Source organism: Diuraphis noxia, unplaced genomic scaffold (genome assembly GCF_037042655.1).
Source record: "Diuraphis noxia isolate RWA-SAM2 unplaced genomic scaffold, SU_Dnox_SAM2 contig0005, whole genome shotgun sequence".
Lineage (NCBI taxonomy): Eukaryota > Metazoa > Arthropoda > Insecta > Hemiptera > Aphididae > Diuraphis > Diuraphis noxia.
In genome coordinates, this window is record NW_028301715.1 from 19,832,481 (window position 1) to 19,853,404 (window position 20,924).

General features: G+C 28.7%; 2 protein-coding genes across 2 annotated transcripts; one reads left to right on the forward strand and one right to left on the reverse strand.

The window, feature by feature from the left end:
* Positions 1–2,159: 2,159 nt before the first annotated feature.
* Positions 2,160–5,712, forward strand: LOC107171286 (uncharacterized). Its single transcript, XM_089229709.1, has 4 exons — positions 2,160–2,402; positions 2,538–2,694; positions 4,610–4,826; positions 4,941–5,712. The coding sequence occupies exons 1-4, from the start codon at positions 2,347–2,349 to the stop codon at positions 5,135–5,137; spliced, it is 627 nt and encodes a 208-aa protein (XP_089085835.1). The 5' UTR covers positions 2,160–2,346; the 3' UTR covers positions 5,138–5,712.
* Positions 5,713–10,996: 5,284 nt separating this feature from the next.
* LOC149055018 (uncharacterized) lies at positions 10,997–11,913 on the reverse strand. The gene is made up of 2 exons (XM_089229881.1): positions 11,503–11,913; positions 10,997–11,411 (listed from the first exon to the last, which is right to left on the reverse strand). The coding sequence occupies exons 1-2, from the start codon at positions 11,894–11,896 to the stop codon at positions 11,095–11,097; spliced, it is 711 nt and encodes a 236-aa protein (XP_089086007.1). The 5' UTR covers positions 11,897–11,913; the 3' UTR covers positions 10,997–11,094.
* Between the last annotated feature and the right edge of the window lie 9,011 nt (positions 11,914–20,924).

A 20,924-nucleotide genomic window follows, 5' to 3' on the forward strand; every position in this document is an offset into this window, starting at 1 on the left:
TTGATGAACTGAAAAGTTGCATTGCAAACGCCACACTGTTGATTACGATCGACATGCTTTAACAAGTCTACAAAGGATTTGAGTATCTCTAAAATGTGTGCAGTTAAATTGAATATTTGTGTATATTTTAACAAAAACTTTATGTAACTATTAACCTTTAAACATATTTCAAACTTATAATTAATACAGTTCCACAGTAGATATTTATTTTTATTAAATGTGTTATTATTTTGAAACATCCTGTATTATTATTATTGTTATTTTATTTGTAAATTTGTTCATTAAAAATTTCTTGTTAATTATCATAGATTTTTTTACATGCGTAAACAGTACCATTAAACTATAATACGTTTATCATTATATGATTGATTGAAAACGCGAAATTAGTGTGTTCATGTGACTACTGAAATCAGTGACTACATCGCATTCGAGAACAATGATGAGTATTCATATTCAATTATTCTTAGAGGATCTTTGATAATCTCATAATATTATTTTTCATCGCAATTCAACGATATGAATAATAATTATATAACTTATAAATTATAAATATGAATTATAGTGTTAAAGTGACACGGCGTGTTGGATAGGCAATTTAGCTACCTACGTCACACTTTCGAAGGTCAGCATTTCTCAATTTCGAATAATGCTTTACGATAAGGTACAAATATAGGTACATTACGAATATATCCTAAGAAATATATTGCATAAAATAACGTACCTATATAATGGCGTTTGCCGCCTAGTTGCACTATTGCACTAAGGGCGCACTGAGTGCCATTTGCGTGTTCCATCTACCACTACGTGTTTGCACAACTCCAGTATATTTGTCAAAAAAGATACTAGTATAAAATGTATCATGATACATGATACTTGATACTTTAAAATTATGTATCATGATACAAGATATAATTGTATCATTGATACGTATCTTTGATACTGTCCAACCCTGAATATTGGTACATCAAACTACCCACTCATAACTTAATCTGTATTATATCTAAATATGCATACTTATTATTATTAGGGCTGCCTTAATTTACCATAAAATATACATAGATACCTACCATTATTATATTTTCTTTTGTTATTGATTAAAAAAAAAAAATCGGCAGCTATGGCCATTAGTTACAATTTTAGTAAGTGGGTATTTACAGTCTTAATATATATATTTTATAGAGTAAAAAATTTAAAAAAAACAATAGTATATTGTGTGGCAAGGGCGGGAAGTGAGCCACACATACTATTGTTTGTCACGCCCCTCCGTTCAAGCAAAAGGTTATGCAGGCATCTATGCAACAATTATAGACTATTCTACAAAAACAATTTCATGGAAGACATTTTATTTGATTTCAAAATTACAATTTTCACTTTGTTTATTTTATTATTGTAACTGATAAGATCATAAATAAATAATATAATATACTAATATAATATAATATAATATAATATAATATATAATAATATAATATAATAATATATAATATAATATATAATATACTATATTATTACTAACGCATCGTTCGACGCACTTATCTAAAAACAGTGCAAATTAAATATGTTTAAATGTTTATGCGTCATGCAAGGAGGTTATACTATACATTTAAAATGTAACCAAAAGTTTATGTTTTGTAAGAACCGTGGTAGGTATACATTTTAGTTTCTGGTTGTGCAGGGGATACGCGCCCGGCGGCCTGCACTTTTGGGGATTTCTTCTTTTCCGCCCAGCACTTTTGGGGATTTCCTCTTTTCCGTCCGGCACTTTTGGGGATTTCCCCTTTTCCGCCCGGCACTTTGGGGATTTCCACTTTACCGCCCGCTGGACAGAAAAAGGACGCTTTCGAACGCTTCAACCGTGGACGAAAACCAAACTTTCGGTGTAGGCGTGACAAAAAAGAGGTTACATTGTATATACAGATAGTTTATATATTTTTAAATTAAATTGTAGAGGTCTGTTGCTTTTAAAAATGGCATCATCTTTCGATTTTTTTTGCTGTTGGGTTCCAGTGCAACATCCTGCATGCTATTATCTAGTCCGATGATTTGTCGATGTTGACACCAGTAGCGCTTACTCAGCGCTCACAATATCTGTAAGCCCGATATTTTTTTTATCATAAATAAATGTATTTGTAATATACTTATCATTGTCGGTTTGGTTAGTCTCGCATCTCGCTTAATGTAGTTTTGAATATTAATTTTTTTCACAACAACTTTTTGTTATGAATAAGTATTAATTTAATTTTAAAATAATTTTTATCAAATTTTAAAAATCGATTATTGCTATTTTAACGATTCCTTTCATTTAATTGTTAACTTTAACTAGTAATTACATACCAACATATTATCATGTCTCAGGATAATATATTATCAATAACTAGTTTGAATTTTAATAGTCCGGCTAAGTAAGTTTAACTACCACCCAACTCCAATTACATCGTTTATTAAAAATTTGGTTCATCTAGTCGTGGCTTATGATTTATATTACTTATACCTATGTATGTAAAATAATAAAATTTTTCAATTTTTTTTTCTAAAAGCTGGAAAATAGTGGCAAAAGTTAAATACCTGTCAGTCATAAAAATGGGTAAGACGAGGAAATGTAAATATTTCTATGTTGATTTATATGATTCTACAGGAGAAATTAGAGCTATAGCGTTTGATTCAGTAGCTGAACGGTTCCATGCAATATTTGAAGTAATTTTATTTTTCATTAATATAATGTTATGGGTACTTATTATATTATAGAATAATATATTTTTTTAAAATATCTAACTGCATTTTGTTTTGTAAAATTTAAAGTATAGAGTTATTAATTAGTATAGGTATTATAATGTGCCTGTTAGAGAATATTTTTGGAAGGTTACAGTCATCAAAATTTAAAAAGCTTTTTATGTTATAGCTCTAGTTGATAATTTAAACATATTGTAGGTAAATTATCTTAATTTTTATTTTTTAATCATGACTTTTTTTGCATTTCATTTGATTTAAACAATCAATACATAATTTTGAATAAAAAAGAACGTTACAGCCAATGATAATTATGACTTATAATAAAAAAAAAAAACAGGTACATTAGTATATAAAAGTACATTATTATTATAATTTAATAGCAAAAGATATATATTTGTATTTTTGTTTTAATTGGGTAATAATAATAATTATGGCTATTATATAGTTGAGTTATCTAGGCCCCCGTAAGTTATCATTATCTACCCCAATTAATTTAATTCCTTTGAACACGATTCGTATTCATATTTTGTTGTACTCACCCTAAAAATAAATTGTACCCGTTTCTGTCTATAATAAAATTTAATCTTCTGTCTAGATGCCGTAAACTATAGGATCAAAAATCGATTTCTTTTTATTCTATCTAAGCTGCATCTTTTAAAAAATTGTTAATGAAATTTTGTACCCATAAACACAATAGTGTTTTTCAATTTTCAGTCTAGAAGAATAAAAAAAGAGGGTAAGTGGATGTCGCTCTGCTGTACATTAGGGAGAGGGGTGGATCTCTGACTAGGGTAGGTTAAATTTGAATGCAATGATAGGTATCATTGTATACGAAAAACGATTCTGAACGGAGATGATTTGTCAGTCTAGGATATATTATATTTAAATATTGTCATATATTCTATTTTGAAACAAATATTTTATTTTTCAATTAGGACGCATTTTGCATAAGGCATGGTTAATCAATTTTTCCAAAAACATTGCATGTAATAGTTATCATAATTCATAATACCGTATATTATCATAGATATAAATATACCTGATTTCATAAAAATTTAAATTAATTTAATTAATTTAATAAAAACTATTTTATGAATTTTGAACTACAAAATAATTTGCAAATATTCATGGTTTTGACGAATTTTTGTCAATATTTGAACTTCAAATGCTAATAAAAAAAAAATTGTGCCTATGTATCTTGTAATTTTTTAATCACTATAAGAACAATTTATGAGAAACTTTTAATTAAATTTTCAAGTATTTTGATAGGGCCAAAAAAATTTAATCGACACTTCAAAAAAAAATTTTCAGAAAAATTGAAAATTTCAGTTGTCTATAAATACTTTAAAAAAAGGCACAATATTTTGAAAATTAAACTGTGTATAGATAACATTAAAATAATTATTTGATGAATATTTCAAGTGTTTATAATGATTAATTTTTGAATTACAACCATATTAATAAATCGATTTGGTTGAGAAAACTGGTTTTGCGTAAAAATTCCCGTTTTTCTGTCATTTTTTTTTTGTTTTTCTCGATTTTTTTGAAAACTGTTGGAAAATTTTTACTTTTGACCTCTATAATGCACCAAGGATATTCCCTTTTACATCAGAAACCACCTCCAAAGTTTGAAATTGAAGCATTATTTCGACTAGTTATGCTGTACACAGACACACACAAAAAAAAAACACACGCTATACATCATTGTAAAATCAATACATTCATCACTTCGTTCAGAATCTAAAAAATGTTCCTATGTGTATTAATTTATAGTAAAATAGGTTATAAGGTTCATACATTAAAAAATATCTTAAATATACTATTTACAGATAAAATATGTCCAATAAATAATAAATCTTTATTTATGTCTATCAATTAGAAAAATAGGAATAAGAATATTTATTACTCAATAGAAAACGGAAAGATACAAACAATAAATGAAGATTACAGAGATTCCACGGGAGTTGATAACGATTTTGAGATCAAATTGTTGAAACATTCCATTGCCAAAGAACATGAACTAAATAATAATGTGCCCAATAATAAATATAATGCAGTTAAAACAATATGTTCAAAAGAAAATGATTCAAGTATTGGTAAGAGTAAAACATTTTAAACTACTGTTAATTTATTTATGCCAATATCTGTATTATTTTTTTGTCGAGAGAGACAACTGACATATTATTATATGTATGCAAATTTTATTATAGCTTCACAATCCCAACACAATGAATTGCTTGAAGATCGTACACAAAAAAGTATAGCAATAGAAAAGCATGAGATTGAAAAAAGACAAAAAGCAATAAAATTACAAGAACTTGAACTTGCCATGCAAAATTTAGATTTAGAATATATGAAACAAGTGAATGATATAGCAAAACAAATAGAAGACTTAAAAAAAAATTAATAATTAACTATAAATGATTTAATGGTATCTACTTTTAATATTGTATTAACTATTTAATTTTGTTTTATTCAACATGGCAAAAATATAATTTTATTTCATTGTATTCAAATGTATAAAATAAGTTATTCTTACATTTTTTTTTTTTGTCTCAACACAAATCACCAACTGTCATTATAATAATTATTGGGCCATACTATGTATTTTTTTTTTTAAGTATTTTGTTGAATCGATGATAAATATTTTAAATTCCTTTAATAATTTTAAAGAATTTAAGAGCCTTAATGGCATAATGAATCTAATACTAGTTATTTTATTTTTTTCAATTTAAAATACCGTATAGTAATTATATTACTATTTACTATATGTTTTATCTATTTAAAGTGATATTATAACATATTTATTATTATTTATTTAATTACATTTTATACTGATAAATGGAATTCTCGTTTCTCGGACGCAACCTTGTAAGTTACAACTTTAGAGACGATCTTACTATTTAATTACATGTTTATCAATTATCTTATCATTTATTATTGAAAATAAAAAATATTATAACATTTATTACATACTATAAATATGTGTATTAATGGACTCTAATAAACATTAAATGTCCTTAAATCATTAATTAGGTACTTGCCTTTAATTTATAAAATGTCAAAAACTTACTTCTGTATCTCTAAGTTTGGATGATTATTGTCAGGAAAACTTTAAATAATAATAAAAAAAACTTACCTTTAATTACTTGTATGCAAAAAAAGGTTGTCAAGGGGATACAGCTTAGCTGGTGTAGCTAAGCTTAGCTTAATAGCAACTGTCTTGAAGGCTAATGGATGTGAAAATTTGAAGTCAATTATATAACATAATTATACATACGAAAAACAATTCTGAATTGAGTCTGCCTGTTACAGTGTCACCTTATATTATTAAGTAAGTACGTATATTTTATAATATTGTTGTTGTTGTTATTTAAATTCAATGTTATTTATTTTAATATAAGACGACATGACTACACGAGTAATGCAGTAGGTTGAATTAATTTTCTTAAAAAAACAAAGTATTTGAAAATGTCATTGTGTATACAATATATAATAATAAACATCAAAATACATTCAAACAGATACTCACAAATAATAATTTTTAAATTCCAACAAAATGACTAATTCGTTATTTTGCGTTTAAAACTAAATATCAAATTTTCTCAAAATTATATAGTAGGTACCTATTACTTTTATTTGACAACAATACGTACATACATACACTTACATATTGTACACTATATTATACTGTATCATTTATACATATATTAAATTTATCTAACTCTTTTTGTAAAAGCCGGTTAGCGTATATACATAAATAAATAAATAAATTATACATTTATACAAACATAGATAATTGTTTTATGTTTGGTTTTTGGCTATATTATCGGTGGCGCCGAACTTAATTTTTATAGATGGACCAAAGTACAAAAATTAACACCCACCCCACCCAGAGACACCTAACAAAATCGAGTATTCACAAGGGTTTTTGATATTCAGGAAAATTTATATTTTATTTCTCCTAATATGAATTATTTTCATACATCACAATCATATTCACTCCTATCCACGACCGCCCTGACCACCTACGACCCAACCACCAGCTTTCAAAGATGGAGCGGTTTATTTGAATTCGATTAGACAAGCTCAGACTGTCTGCAGAAGATCCTTTAAAAAGACGTCAACTCCATGTTTTGTTTAGGTACATTTTTTTGGAAACGTAATATTTGATTAAAACTCTTTTATTGATGTACGTTTGTGTTTTCTGTTACATCCTTATTTAGGTATTTATTATATAGGTGATGAGTGCTAGCATAAATTAGTGGGAGAGGGAAACCATCAACCTTATAAATATATTCATTATATAGGTAGGTATTATACTATAATACTTATTCGCCGAATAATCACATGAAATCTGGAATAGTTTTCTTTAACAAAATGTAACTATAATTTAAATATTCTTCAAATAATCTATATAGTATATAATATCAAAACAACTTAGGAGTGATTTTTCCTCCAACTGTCCATAGTTAAATAATAATTTCTATTAATTTGCTACGGATATTAATTTTGTGCGTAAGTATTAAACATTTTATATTGCGTCTATAGGTATTCGTATTATATTAGGTATATAGTATGCCCTTAAGTTGAGTTCACATCGATTGATTGTATAATATTATGATTTATAAATAATTAGTCTTACAGTGAAGACTTTAATGTATATATTGAACTTTCCATTATGCGAAAGGGTTATCGTGCTCGGTGGGAGAGAGGCGTGGAGTGGATCCTTCATTATACCGGAACTGAGATTGCTGGTTAATCGGAGCAATACTAACTTTAAAGATTAATGGATCTCCTTGTATAATTGAGTTTAATATGTCTACAAAAACTAACGTGAAACACAGCAGATTATATTTTGTGGTTATATAATATAAGTAAATACCTACAACTGAGCGGGTTTCATTTATTAATTTCCTCGTCATCGTCGGGCGACGTCGGCAAATAATCATGCGTATAAGTATCGTCTGAGGAATCGTCTAATTTTAAGTCTATTACAGGTACATTGAATCTGTTATCGTGTACGGGGAACGACACGAAAGATCATACGTAAAACGTTCACTAACAAAAATATTATTAATTTGCCATCATTGTAACAACAACACGATAATAAAGTCAAAAGTTCTATAAAGGTATAATATACCTATAATATAATATAATATATTTTTATTTTTACAAAATGTCAGCATCTACCAAATCAGATAATGCCTGACAACATTCACCTTTAAAATTGACATTCGCCAGAAATTTTGTGAAAAAAAAATCAAAATATCTTATGTTATAGTTGTGGTTAATTTTTTTGAAAGATATTGATTTGCGAACATATGGAATAAAGATTGAAGGGAAATATACAAATTTTTTGTCGTTCGAATGGATCAACCTAATGATTCGATGATACTTTCTAAAACTTCTTTACATATTTTTCTATTTCTATTTGAGATCGGTCAGTCTACTTTTTCAATTTCACCCACAATAACGAATATAAATTTAGTTTGAATAATTTGAGATTTAGCATTTCGGAATTTTCAAACGTTAATTATTCGGAACTTAAATTAGAAATATTGAAATGTGGACTGATCTATCTCAAGTAGATGTTAAAACGAATTCATATCAGTTTTCTGAAATATTATCGCATATAGTAGGTATTATATCATATGCAAATGAGCATCAGTTATTTACCATGCATTTACATGCACTAATGATTACTTAAAAGGTCCCACATGCACGCAATTTGAAAATTGCCTATTTCGAACTCCTTAAAAACGAAACACCGCCGATCCTCTTTACATAAACAAACCACCAGGCCTTATACTACTAGACAAATGATGAGTGTATTGAAAGTGACAAAAGTTAGAGGGCGCTTTTCGGTTACTGAGTGGGGTCATAAGGTAATATATATATTATATATACATATAAGATATAAAGAGTATCGTATTTTGTTGTCAACACACACTTCATCATTGTGAAATGTTTACCACCTCCCGTAATGATGTCATTATACGTACACATAAACACATCACTTGTCGGGTAGTATAAGGTCTATGAAAAAAATCAAAATGTACTCCGTTCACACAATCCACTCTAAAACACTCCGGTGAGCTGGAATAAGGTATTGAAACTCTGGTCACAGAATAATGGCTAATCTGTCAGGATATTCTTATTATTTTAATTTTTGTAGCAATACTGCTGTCATTCGGTTTTTTTTCATCATAAATTAATAAAAATGCATAGAATAAATTTGACTGCAATACACTTTTATGTATTAATAATGAAACAACTACAATATCCAATAATTGATAAGTATGATAAGTATAATAGACTTTATTATAGGCAGGTATATTAAATCAAATAAACATAGAACACTATTATTGATTATATTTTGGAATTTAAAATTTTTGAAAAATTATGACTTAGAGAAAAAAATTTGGATAGTTTCATTATTCAGATTTATGATGCTATGTTTGATTTGTGAATAATTCCGAAATGGGCAAAATGTAAGCATTCATGTTTATCCAAGCCAAAACATAGATCTAACTATAAAAATACATATGGTGAATTTGAACACACTTAATTAATTTTAGTGTCTAACACTTCATAAAGAGTACATAGAGTAGGTGCATAATATAAAACTATATATTAAAAAAAATAAATACTCAGACATAATAATGAACTATAGGACCATTATAATAATAATCTACTATTATACCATAATATACATTTATAGGTAGGTACTAATTATAGATAACAATTACACAATAATTTGAGTACTGTATGCGTGCAGATTATAATTAGTAAAAACAAACATGTTCTACAATTGAACAATAATTTTTATTTTGCTCTTTCTGACGTTAAACATCTATTCAAAAATGAAATTATTGAAGAAAATGTTCTGAATTGAATAAATATATTTAAAAATTAATCATAATTAAAGTTTGCACATGGACGTTTCAAACGAGTAGTACTTAGTAAATCTCTTAGTTTGCCCTAAACATAGTCTTCTGTACCTTTTTATTATTATTACTAGGATAATTTTTAAATATTTTAAAATACAGATTTATAAGTGTTCTTACCTTGAATGATGTTTTGGAAATTTGAAATTTATAGCTTTACCACTAACTTTCGCACAAATACTGTGTGACTTAGGGTATCTGCAGCCACTCGTCATATTTAAATGCTTCGAAAGAAACATTAAAATAAATTCAGGTCCGTTACCCCAGTACCACCAAAGTATAAATACAGGTCAAAAAAATTCCATCAATTGTTATTTCATTTGTACACATTTGTAATACTAATTTAAACATTTGTACACCTCCCTAAACTCGGGAAAATCCGTTTTCCCGTGGCGGTACTGGCGTAACGTTACCCCAGTACCGCCATCGGCTTGTATTGCACCTACCGACTCCAAACTTGTACCAACGATTGTTATTTCATTTGTACACATTTGTAATACTCATTTAAACATTTGTACGCCTCCCTAAACTCGGGAAAATCCGTTTTCCCGTGGCGGTACTGGCGTAACGTTACCCCAGTACCGCCATCGGCTTGTATTGCACCTACCGACTCCAAACTTGTACCAACGATTGTTATTTCATTTGTACACATTTGTAATACTCATTTAAACATTTGTACGCCTCCCTAAACTCGGGAAAATCCGTTTTCCCGTGGCGGTACTGGCGTAACGTTACCCCAGTACCGCCATCGGCTTGTATTGCACCTACTGACTCCAAACTTGTACCAACGATTGTTATTTCATTTGTACACATTTGTAATACTCATTAAAACATTTGTACGCCTCCCCAAACTCGGGAAAATCCGTTTTCCCGTGGCGGTGCTGGCGTATTGGAGTAACTGATAATCCAATACCACGCTTATCATACTAGTCGTTTTCTCCACTACAATATGGTACCAAAAACACTAAAAAAATCAATTTTATAAAGATTAAGGGTACGAGAAAAATATTTTTTTATATTATAATGTAAACACAATATGGTTTGTAAATTGTATGTACTATGGTTATTTTATATGTTAGAATAATTATGATAATGATTAATGACTATAATTATTGTTTAATAACAATACATAAACAAATACCCTCAAATCGAGTTTAGTACTGTGTAGTGTGTACTCAATCATAATAATAAATCAATTATTAATAAATTATTTTGAAATATTATGCCGATGGTAACGCGTTGATGTACAGTGATATCTATATATTAATAGTTATTCAATTCCTTTGTACACATTTATATATGAGGAATATATATAATAACATTACACTTATTTTATTCAATTTTCTTTTTTTGTAAATTGTTGTATGATAATCATAAAAATTGGTTGGAAAAAAACAAAGTTAAATCGTAAGCATCAAATTGTATAAATTACAAATTCTACATCGTTTGCTTGTTTAGTTTTTTGAATTTTTGGTTTGGTATCGTCATAAGTTTCCCATTTCCCGTTGCCTCGGAAAGCGCTGGCAGTATAGTGACCTGTGGCTGAACGAAGCCCCCGACGTTCACCACCATGAAAATGAATCACTCCTCGTAGGTAATACATTTCCGAAGAAGCTGTTAAGTTTTTCTCTATTTCCGATAGTTTTGTATGGTTTGGTTTGGCAAAGTTTTGTCTCACCAATGTTACAGAAGATTTCTCAATGTCAGCCACACTGGTTGATGCTTCTAAATCTAAAGAAAAATGTATTATATGTAATGTTGCACGACGCCACGACATGACAAAAAAAATAGATCATACATTCGTATAGTATTTTATATTTACCTTCAGGCAGTGAAATCAGCTCAACCAAAATATGTGTAGTAGGGCGAATTGAAGATATCCTTTGATGTCCACAGTACACACATTTCTCTTCAGATTCTTTGAGATATTCGTTCAATTCTACTTGGATAGAAAACTCGTCGTTAAATTTATTCAACGACATCATAGTAGAAGTTGTCTCAAGATTTTTGACAGAACAAAAATTATTTTGGCATCTGCTGTTTCTGATAAATGATGGCATGTCTGCCATTAATTTACTGGCCGTCGATGCTGCTGTGTCAGTCATATCAATACATTTTAGCCCGCCAACTAGATATTTTACTTTATCGCCAAAAAACTGCAAAACTAGTAATAATCTTTCGTAGTAAATATCCTTAAAATCATTTTGTGAAATCATCTTTAATATTAACTTTGCAGTTGTATTAGATGATGACTTATTGATAATGATATTTTTGAATTTTAAACTATCGGCAGCTGATGATGCTAAAATTGATAACATAGAATCTACCGAACAAGTGTTACTTAATACCGTATTTCCTACTCCGGGAACCATAATCGCCCTGTTATTAAAACTATTTCCATTCTTTAATAGAAATATTGGAGTGATTGAACCTTTTTTATTAAAATCGACATACTCGAAACCTGTCTGTGAAACAAGATATGAATGTGAAGATCTCTTTTTTTTTGATAACTGTTTTTTTTTCCATACTTCTGTTGCATTATTTTCCATCTTTTCCGACTTTTTTCTATGACAGTCCTTACATATTCTTTTCTGTCCATAATCTTCATTACCATCTGATATTGCAACTGAACATCCGAAAATAGGAAGGGATTTTTTACAAAACATGCATTTATATAATTCTGTAGGATATTCTTTATTCGTATAATCACTACATGTTTGATTTTCGTTCAATAATATGTCTTGTACAATTGGCTTCTTATAATTTTTATTTTTGTTTATTTTTTCAATATTTCTACTTTCATCGATTTCAATATCAGATGCATTTATATTTTTAGAGATCACTAAGATTTCATCTTGAAACTCATCATTTATTTCTCTTTCTGCAGTTCTTTGAATGTCTTGAAATATATTATCATCATAATGTACAAATACTAGGCTATCATTGGTTTTTTGAACAGGATCAGGTTCATTTTCAAATGAAATACTGTCTTCTCGAGTGTCACATTGTAATGATGTATGATCATCTATAGAATACTGATCAATCATTACCTCTTGTTCTGTAGGTAAAATATGTTGAACACAATTATTTTCATATACAATAGTTGACCTATCTAGAATAACTGGATTATGAACTGTTTCATTTTCAGTTGAAATACCATCTTCCCAATCTTGATTATCCCCTTGTATCAACAAATGGTCACCTTTATAATACATTAATAATTTTTCCAAGAACAAGTCAATTCTTAAGGGTAAAGATTCATTTTTAAAAAGTCTATTCTTCAACTGATTGAAGTTTCCTTCTATTCTACTACTAGAAGCAGTCTCTGTTCCATATCCAAAAATATCCCTCATAATTCCAGACCAACATGGGAAGAATTTCATGGTATTAACTATACACTTCTCTAAGCTTGGAAGAAACTGTGCATTATCAAACTGACCAATTATATCTTGAGTATTTTCTCTGGCTTTGTCTGCTATTGATTGAGCCCATTGCTTAAAGGAATCCAATGAAGTAGAAGCTGTGTAATTATCATCACCATATCCATCATCATTTGTTTGGCGGTATTCAGTATCTATCTGTTCTACAAATTCCAAATAGTGTTTTTTATTTGAAATGAGTTTTGAAAGGAATTTCTTTTTTTCAGCACATGGAGTATTGGCAACTGAATTACAAGCTTCTGACAAAATTGGGCCATCAAATTTGCTTAAAATTATCGTAAAAATCGCTTCTAATATTTTCTCGGCTTCATAAATACATGTGCAAAGAATAAGAAGTCCCATCCCCCTTATAATTAACTCTTTAGTTCTAACAAATTTGGAGTCTTTAACTTCTTTCCATTGTGAAATAAGATGTACAAAGTGATTGACATCGTTTCTTATGAAGCAGGTCGGAAGCTCTTCTTCTATTTTTAATACAACAATTGAATAACAAACTTGAAGATACTGCTCGAGGGATTTATACTGAGTGAAGGTTTGAGTTAAAGCTGACATTAAAGCAAGTGACTGGTCACATATAACGACCTTTGGGGATTTAACTCCACAACGTAGCCATCTGTTAAGCCATGTACTTATAGACAAGGTGTCATGGCGTTCGGAGAGCATGGACATAACAGTAAAGGTATGTTGATCGATACTCATTACACCTTCATATAGAAAAATTGGACCACTACGTATATTTTCATTTCTTTTAATTTTTCTTACACAACCACCTGTGGCATCAAATGAAATCGTAATGATCTTTTCTTTTCTAGAATAATCCTTGTAAATTTGAAGCTGTAAGTTACTCCAAAAATAAACAAACGTTTTATCATAACCAATGTCATGAATTGTGTTTAGAAAATCTTTTAGATATTTCATTTTATTTAAGGCAACTATTGGATCTGAATCAAGTCTATTACTAACCAATGCTCTGTGTTTTGCTACACGCAATGCTCCTAAGTTAGGTATTTGGGCAGGGATAGCATCACCTAAAATATATTATCGTTTCAATACAACTAATTTTAATTCAGGTTTTTGAAATATTATTAATATTGGTCAGCATAATTAAAATTCAAGGAATACAAGCAACACATTTTAATGGGCTTTGAGATGTTATGAGTTTTTATGAGTTAATGGCAACTTTAGATACTGAACAAATAAACTATGTATTATGTAATATGTACGTACATGACGTCTATAAACATGACCCCCCCACTTTATATGATACGATCCAAATCAATACCAAAAGTTAACTAATAGTTAGCAAATATTAGCAAATTTATTGCAGAAGTTAGCAAATAATTTTTGTAGAAATTTCAATTTTTGTTAGGTAGGGAAAGTTCTGGTATGCTTTAACCCTTTTTCCAAACGTTCCAGAACAAGCAACGGTAGTTAGAAAATAATAAGTAAATACTAGTAAATCTGTTTTTGAAATTGGCGAATTTTTTTTATTCAAACATTTTCTATGTCACCTATAAGACCTCGGTGAAGTTGGCCCTCCAATTTTCACATAGAAACTCCAATCTAGAGCCAATATTTAGCAACCTTTTAGCAAAAAGCGTTGAAAATTTGCAACCTATTACCTCATAACCAACATCGGCATAATAAAACTGAAAATAAAATAAAACTTCACGCAGCCTCCCGACTTCGTCGGATCAACCTCAAACCATTTTCATAAAGAAGCAACTAGTTTGCAGCTATAGGTATCCTCCGTTCATAAAATTGCAACCTCGCAACTTCCACATAGATGATTTTCTAACGTCTGCAATAAATTTGGTAATATTTGCTAACTTTTGATTTTGGTTCGTATCATATAAAGTGGGTAATGTTCATTGACGTACCTACATGATCTTAAAAATACTAGTTTATCAATATGATTCTGTAAAATGGCTATTTATAAACGCTAACAAATATAAAAATTATAATAAGGACAATAATAAATATAATAAATTACCTTCTATCATAAGTACAGCAGCTTCTTCTCGAACAAATATAGAAGGATCAGTTTTTTTATTCACCATTTCATTGACAACTCTTTCTTTTCGTGATCCAATTAATCTCCGTTTATGGCAATGTGTCTTACGGAAATCTCCATGAAAACTGCACTTCATTACAACCCTAATTTCGAATACAATATGAAAAGATTATAATTGTTTGGTGTTTCACATTTATTTACAAGTAATAAAGAAATCATCGCATCATTCCAATAGTACTAACTTAAAATATGTACTGACCTTGCATTCATTGCTGGAATTTCATCAATTGTTCCGTAGAACATGGAGTGACAGTCTGAACATTTTCCATACACATTTACAAAGGTCATTCCATAGAAGCTCACGTAAGGTTTAGTGAATGATAAGCAACAAGGCAGCCGAGTGTGTAAAAAAAAGTGGTCTTGGATAACGTTACTCCATTCGTACGGGGTTAGCATTGTATATGTTCTTGGGCCTCTTTTTTTTTCATTGTAAACCTTTTCTCTGGGTTTGATTAATTCCCATTCTTCTACTGAGAACGTTATATCAAATGTTATTTTTTCCTTCGGTGAACTACAATCACTTTCATCACTTGAAGGGTCGTCTTGTATATTAGGCCTATAAATTTGTATCGGTATAAAAAATTATTATGAAATGCGCTTCATTTTTCCTAATAAGAAAGGTAATTTTACTTTAAAGTTGATTCTGAACTAGTATTATAGTGGCCATCAGTTTTGGTAAATTTGGATGATGGTACCAAACCTAAGATTTCCAGTAGTTTTCCGCCATCGCGGCATACTCGCATACGCACTGATCCAGGCGTTACTTTATCAATAAGATCCACACTGAGATTATCCGAAATTTTCTTCCAAACGTCTGCATTTATACCTGCTATTTCTGAATTAAGTAATAATAAAATAAAATAGGATTAAATAAAATTTATACTATAGGTTAGATGTGAGGTTGCTAGAAGGTGACTATTAGTTTGATGTGGGATTAACATAAATATTAAGTATAGGTATTCTAAGTTGGACTTTATATATACATTTTTGGTAAATTAGTGTACTTACTTTGACTACTTTGGCAAATAATTTCATCCTTGTATTTAATTATCTCGCTATCAATTATTGAACCTTTCACCTTTGGTTTTCTTCCCATCTTGATCTAGGCTCTAGAGTAGGTATATTTTATGAAAACAAATGTCCAACAAAATTGTTGGAATGGTTTAATTTAAGTATGTTACATGAGTGACGCTAAGTTCACAAACGTGTAGAAAACTTCTATTTTTCATTATTTACAATTATTTAAAAAAAAAAAACATATAATATATTATTATACATTGTATTACATATAATAGTATACCGTAATTACAAATTCAGTTTGAATGTATTTTATTTATAATAAATTTAATTGTATAGAAAAAGTTAAGTGAAGTCAGCCCCAAAATGGAAATGGAGGTTCAGCTCAAAATACCACAATAACTGTAAAACTTCAAAAGTAAGCGGCCGCTTCACTTGCAAATTCTGAAAACAGACTTGCAAATACTTGCAAATTAAAATTGTTTGGTACCATTTTCAAAGTTTTAGAATAATTTAGGTGGGCTAACTTCGTAACTATTTTGAAACAAGTATTTTATTTTTCAATTAGGACGCATTTGCATAAGGCATGGTTAATCAATTTTTCCAAAAACATTGCATGTAGTTATCATAATTCATAATACCTTATATTACCGCATAGATAGACCTGGTATACTAAAGCCATGATTATTTCTACGCTATTTCGTAAACATGTAAAATTCAAATTCACTTAAAATTTTTCCTATAATGATGCTTCGAGTTTTCTCTATAGCTACTTGAAGGAAAACTTACGTAAAACTTAGTGTTGTATTTATAATCCTTAGTTATAACCACAAAATTTTTTATGATTTTTCAACTTCAAAATTACTTGCAAATTTTTGCAATTTCGACATATTTCGTAAAAATTTGAACTATAAACGCTTATAAAAAAAATTGTGACTAACATAGTAAAATCAATACATTCTTCGCTCCGCTCAGAATCTAAAAGGCAACTATATTTATCATTTTTATGACTATTTTATAAATGATTTTAAAATATTATAGTTTTATTAATTATTAATATACATAGTTTGTCTTAATACCTTAAGCAAAAAAAAAAAAAAAAATCTACTTAAAAAAAATAATCTATATTTAATAAAAAATCTATACTTAAAAAAATAATCTATACTTAATAAAAAAAACCTGTTTGATAAAAAATGTATACTTCATAAAAAAAAATTGTATATAAAAATCGTTACTTAAAAAAATCTTGATTAAATAAATGTTTATAATATTATAGATAACTTTTTTTTTTGTCTTAAAAAGATCGCCTGGAAAATGTGGACTTAATATAAAAAAATTCGACTTGTTTTTTTTTTTGGTTTCTATGTTTTCGGCTGATTTACAAATTTGCGGATTTCATTTACAATTATTTACAATTGTTTACAATTTGTCCGAAGTCGATCGGCCAAATTCGGGGGCTGCTTGAACTTGGCCCCCCGATTTTTGTTTTTTGATTTCTAATTTTTCTGATAATTTACAAATTTGGGGATTGGTTTTACAATTATTTACAATTAATTTACAATTGTTTGCAATAATTTTGAAAACTATTGCAAAAAGACGTACCTATGCTAAGCGATTCTAAATTCTGCTGGCAAGTATATACAGTAGCCGCCTAAAGCATCTTTTATGATTGAATTTCTGTACTTATTGAAAAATACTGTATTTTGTCAACGAATTATTTAAAATACAAAGTATAAATTATTTTAAAATTAATTATAAAAATAGTTTTAATTTTTATACATTTCTGATACTGAACATAGGATTTATTAAATCAATAATCAAGGGTTTTACGTTTATACACCAAAATATTATAGAAAATATAAGAAATATAATATTTAGATTTTAAACATGTACCAATTTAATAACTCTCATATTATAGCACATTAAAAAAAATATTGATACCTTTTTAATTTAATTTTTCTTACGTTAACTAGATAAACATTTACACAAACAATTATTGATATTTAAAAAAAAAATTTAAAAAATAAATTAAACGATTTTTATAAATGTTTAAAAATAAAACAATATTCATGGGAAATGTATTATTTTCTTACGCATAATACTTGGATATTTATAAACTACACACTCCTCGGATGGAAATCAGGTTCAACTTATTGCTTACTTGAGAATTATAAAATAGTATAGATAAAATAGTTACTAAAAACAGTTTTATTATATTTCAATTTATCGATTTTATACGATAAAAAAAAATTAAATATTACAATCTGTTTAATACAATATAAAAAGTTTACCAAAAAAAAAAAAACTATAGTTTTTTATAGTTTACCAAAACTATGTTTCTTCGATTCATGAACACAAAGTACCATATAAGACAAAAAAGTTTTAAGTTCGATTTATTTTATAGAGTGATGGCTTCTGAACAATTGTTACATTTCTTTTATCCGAGACTATATAATCTTCAAGTAATAAATTATATCAAATTAATAAACAAATGTAATATTTACTTACCTTGGTCCTTAGTTGTGTTTAAAATTAAAAGACAATGAATATAATATTATTAAAACACTATAAACTCTTTTGATTTTGTCAAACAATATGAGTGTATACACGTTACAACCAGTCAATACTAGACGTGACGGTAAAATGACGACATTTTCTCAGTCCAATTATAAATTAATATTAGTATTAAGCATAAACTATTGAGGGATTCTTTAAATAACTATTAATATATAATATATATATATTATTATTTTTGTATACAAACTGTATAATCCTACATCACCCGGGAATTCCGGAGGGCCGCTATTGCCATAGCCTGTTTTCCCAATGAAGTTCATAAAACACGATCAAAATAATTACTCGTGTAATGTTATTATATATATTCCTCATATATAAATGTGTACAAAGGAATTGAATAACTATTAATATATAGATATCACTGTACATCAACGCGTTACCATCGGCATAATATTTCAAAATAATTTATTAATAATTGATTTATTATTATGATTGAGTACACACTACACAGTACTAAACTCGATTTGAGGGTATTTGTTTATGTATTGTTATTAAACAATAATTATAGTCATTAATCATTATCATAATTATTCTAACATATAAAATAACCATAGTACATACAATTTACAAACCATATTGTGTTTACATTATAATATAAAAAAATATTTTTCTCGTACCCTTAATCTTTATAAAATTGATTTTTTTAGTGTTTTTGGTACCATATTGTAGTGGAGAAAACGACTAGTATGATAAGCGTGGTATTGGATTATCAGTTACTCCAATACGCCAGCACCGCCACGGGAAAACGGATTTTCCCGAGTTTGGGGAGGCGTACAAATGTTTTAATGAGTATTACAAATGTGTACAAATGAAATAACAATCGTTGGTACAAGTTTGGAGTCAGTAGGTGCAATACAAGCCGATGGCGGTACTGGGGTAACGTTACGCCAGTACCGCCACGGGAAAACGGATTTTCCCGAGTTTAGGGAGGCGTACAAATGTTTAAATGAGTATTACAAATGTGTACAAATGAAATAACAATCGTTGGTACAAGTTTGGAGTCGGTAGGTGCAATACAAGCCGATGGCGGTACTGGGGTAACGTTACGCCAGTACCGCCACGGGAAAACGGATTTTCCCGAGTTTAGGGAGGCGTACAAATGTTTAAATGAGTATTACAAATGTGTACAAATGAAATAACAATCGTTGGTACAAGTTTGGAGTCGGTAGGTGCAATACAAGCCGATGGCGGTACTGGGGTAACGTTACGCCAGTACCGCCACGGGAAAACGGATTTTCCCGAGTTTAGGGAGGTGTACAAATGTTTAAATTAGTATTACAAATGTGTACAAATGAAATAACAATTGATGGAATTTTTTTGACCTGTATTTATACTTTGGTGGTACTGGGGTAACGGACCTAATAAATTCAAATGAAAAAAACTTCAAAAAACTGGTGAGATTTTTATTGTCAGACCACAGATTATATAAAACCAGATGGTGCACTCCCTATTCGTCCCATGTAATTCTCAAAAATGCGAAAAATCAAAACCTACTTCAAATCAGTGTCACCACAGATAGGGAAAATAAGGCTTTATTAGAAATTATTGTTTATTAACTACGCATCATCACTGACTTTTTTGACACTGTTCAGCCGTTGTACCACAGATTATATAAATATATATTTAAATATATAGTAATATAATATATATTTAAATATATAGTAATATAATATACATTTAAATATATAGTACCGAATTACCGTTATTGTTTTGCTGCTCATTGCTCAACGTACGCGGTATGCTGAGTGTGAATTTCTTTATTTATTAAACTTTTTTATTTAATCTTCATAATTTATTTTTGCACCAATTATTTTATATTTATTTAGTAATAAAGGAAATATTTTTCATATCTGATTCTGTAAGATGCCCGATTTTTGATATCTGTAAAACTTAGTATAATATTTCATGTTAAACCATGCCCGTTTAGTTAGCTTTTCGAATTATTTTTTGGATGTAAAATTTAAAAATTAAAAATCGGGCTTCTTACGGAATCTGATTTTAATCTTCTCTACCTATAATTTGTTTTATTTATTTATCTTTTGTGTATTGAACTTGTGAAGAACATTATAATAAATGAGCTAACACTCCTGTCACAGACCAAAATTTTTTTTTATTGTCTTTGTGATGTACACAGTA

Bases quoted from the DNA above. Each gene is read 5' to 3' on its own strand.
- LOC149055018 (XM_089229881.1), bottom strand. From the start codon at position 11,896: ATGATTTCACAAAATGATTTTAAGGATATTTACTACGAAAGATTATTA. The intron at 11,412-11,502 runs GTAAATATAAAA...ATTTTTCTTTAG, and splicing joins GCTGATTTCACTGCCTGAAG to ATTTAGAAGCATCAACCAGT.
- LOC107171286 (XM_089229709.1), top strand. From the start codon at position 2,347: ATGTCTCAGGATAATATATTATCAATAACTAGTTTGAATTTTAATAGT. The intron at 2,695-4,609 runs GTAATTTTATTT...TCTATCAATTAG, and splicing joins GGTTCCATGCAATATTTGAA to AAAAATAGGAATAAGAATAT. The intron at 4,827-4,940 runs GTAAGAGTAAAA...ATTTTATTATAG, and splicing joins AGAAAATGATTCAAGTATTG to CTTCACAATCCCAACACAAT.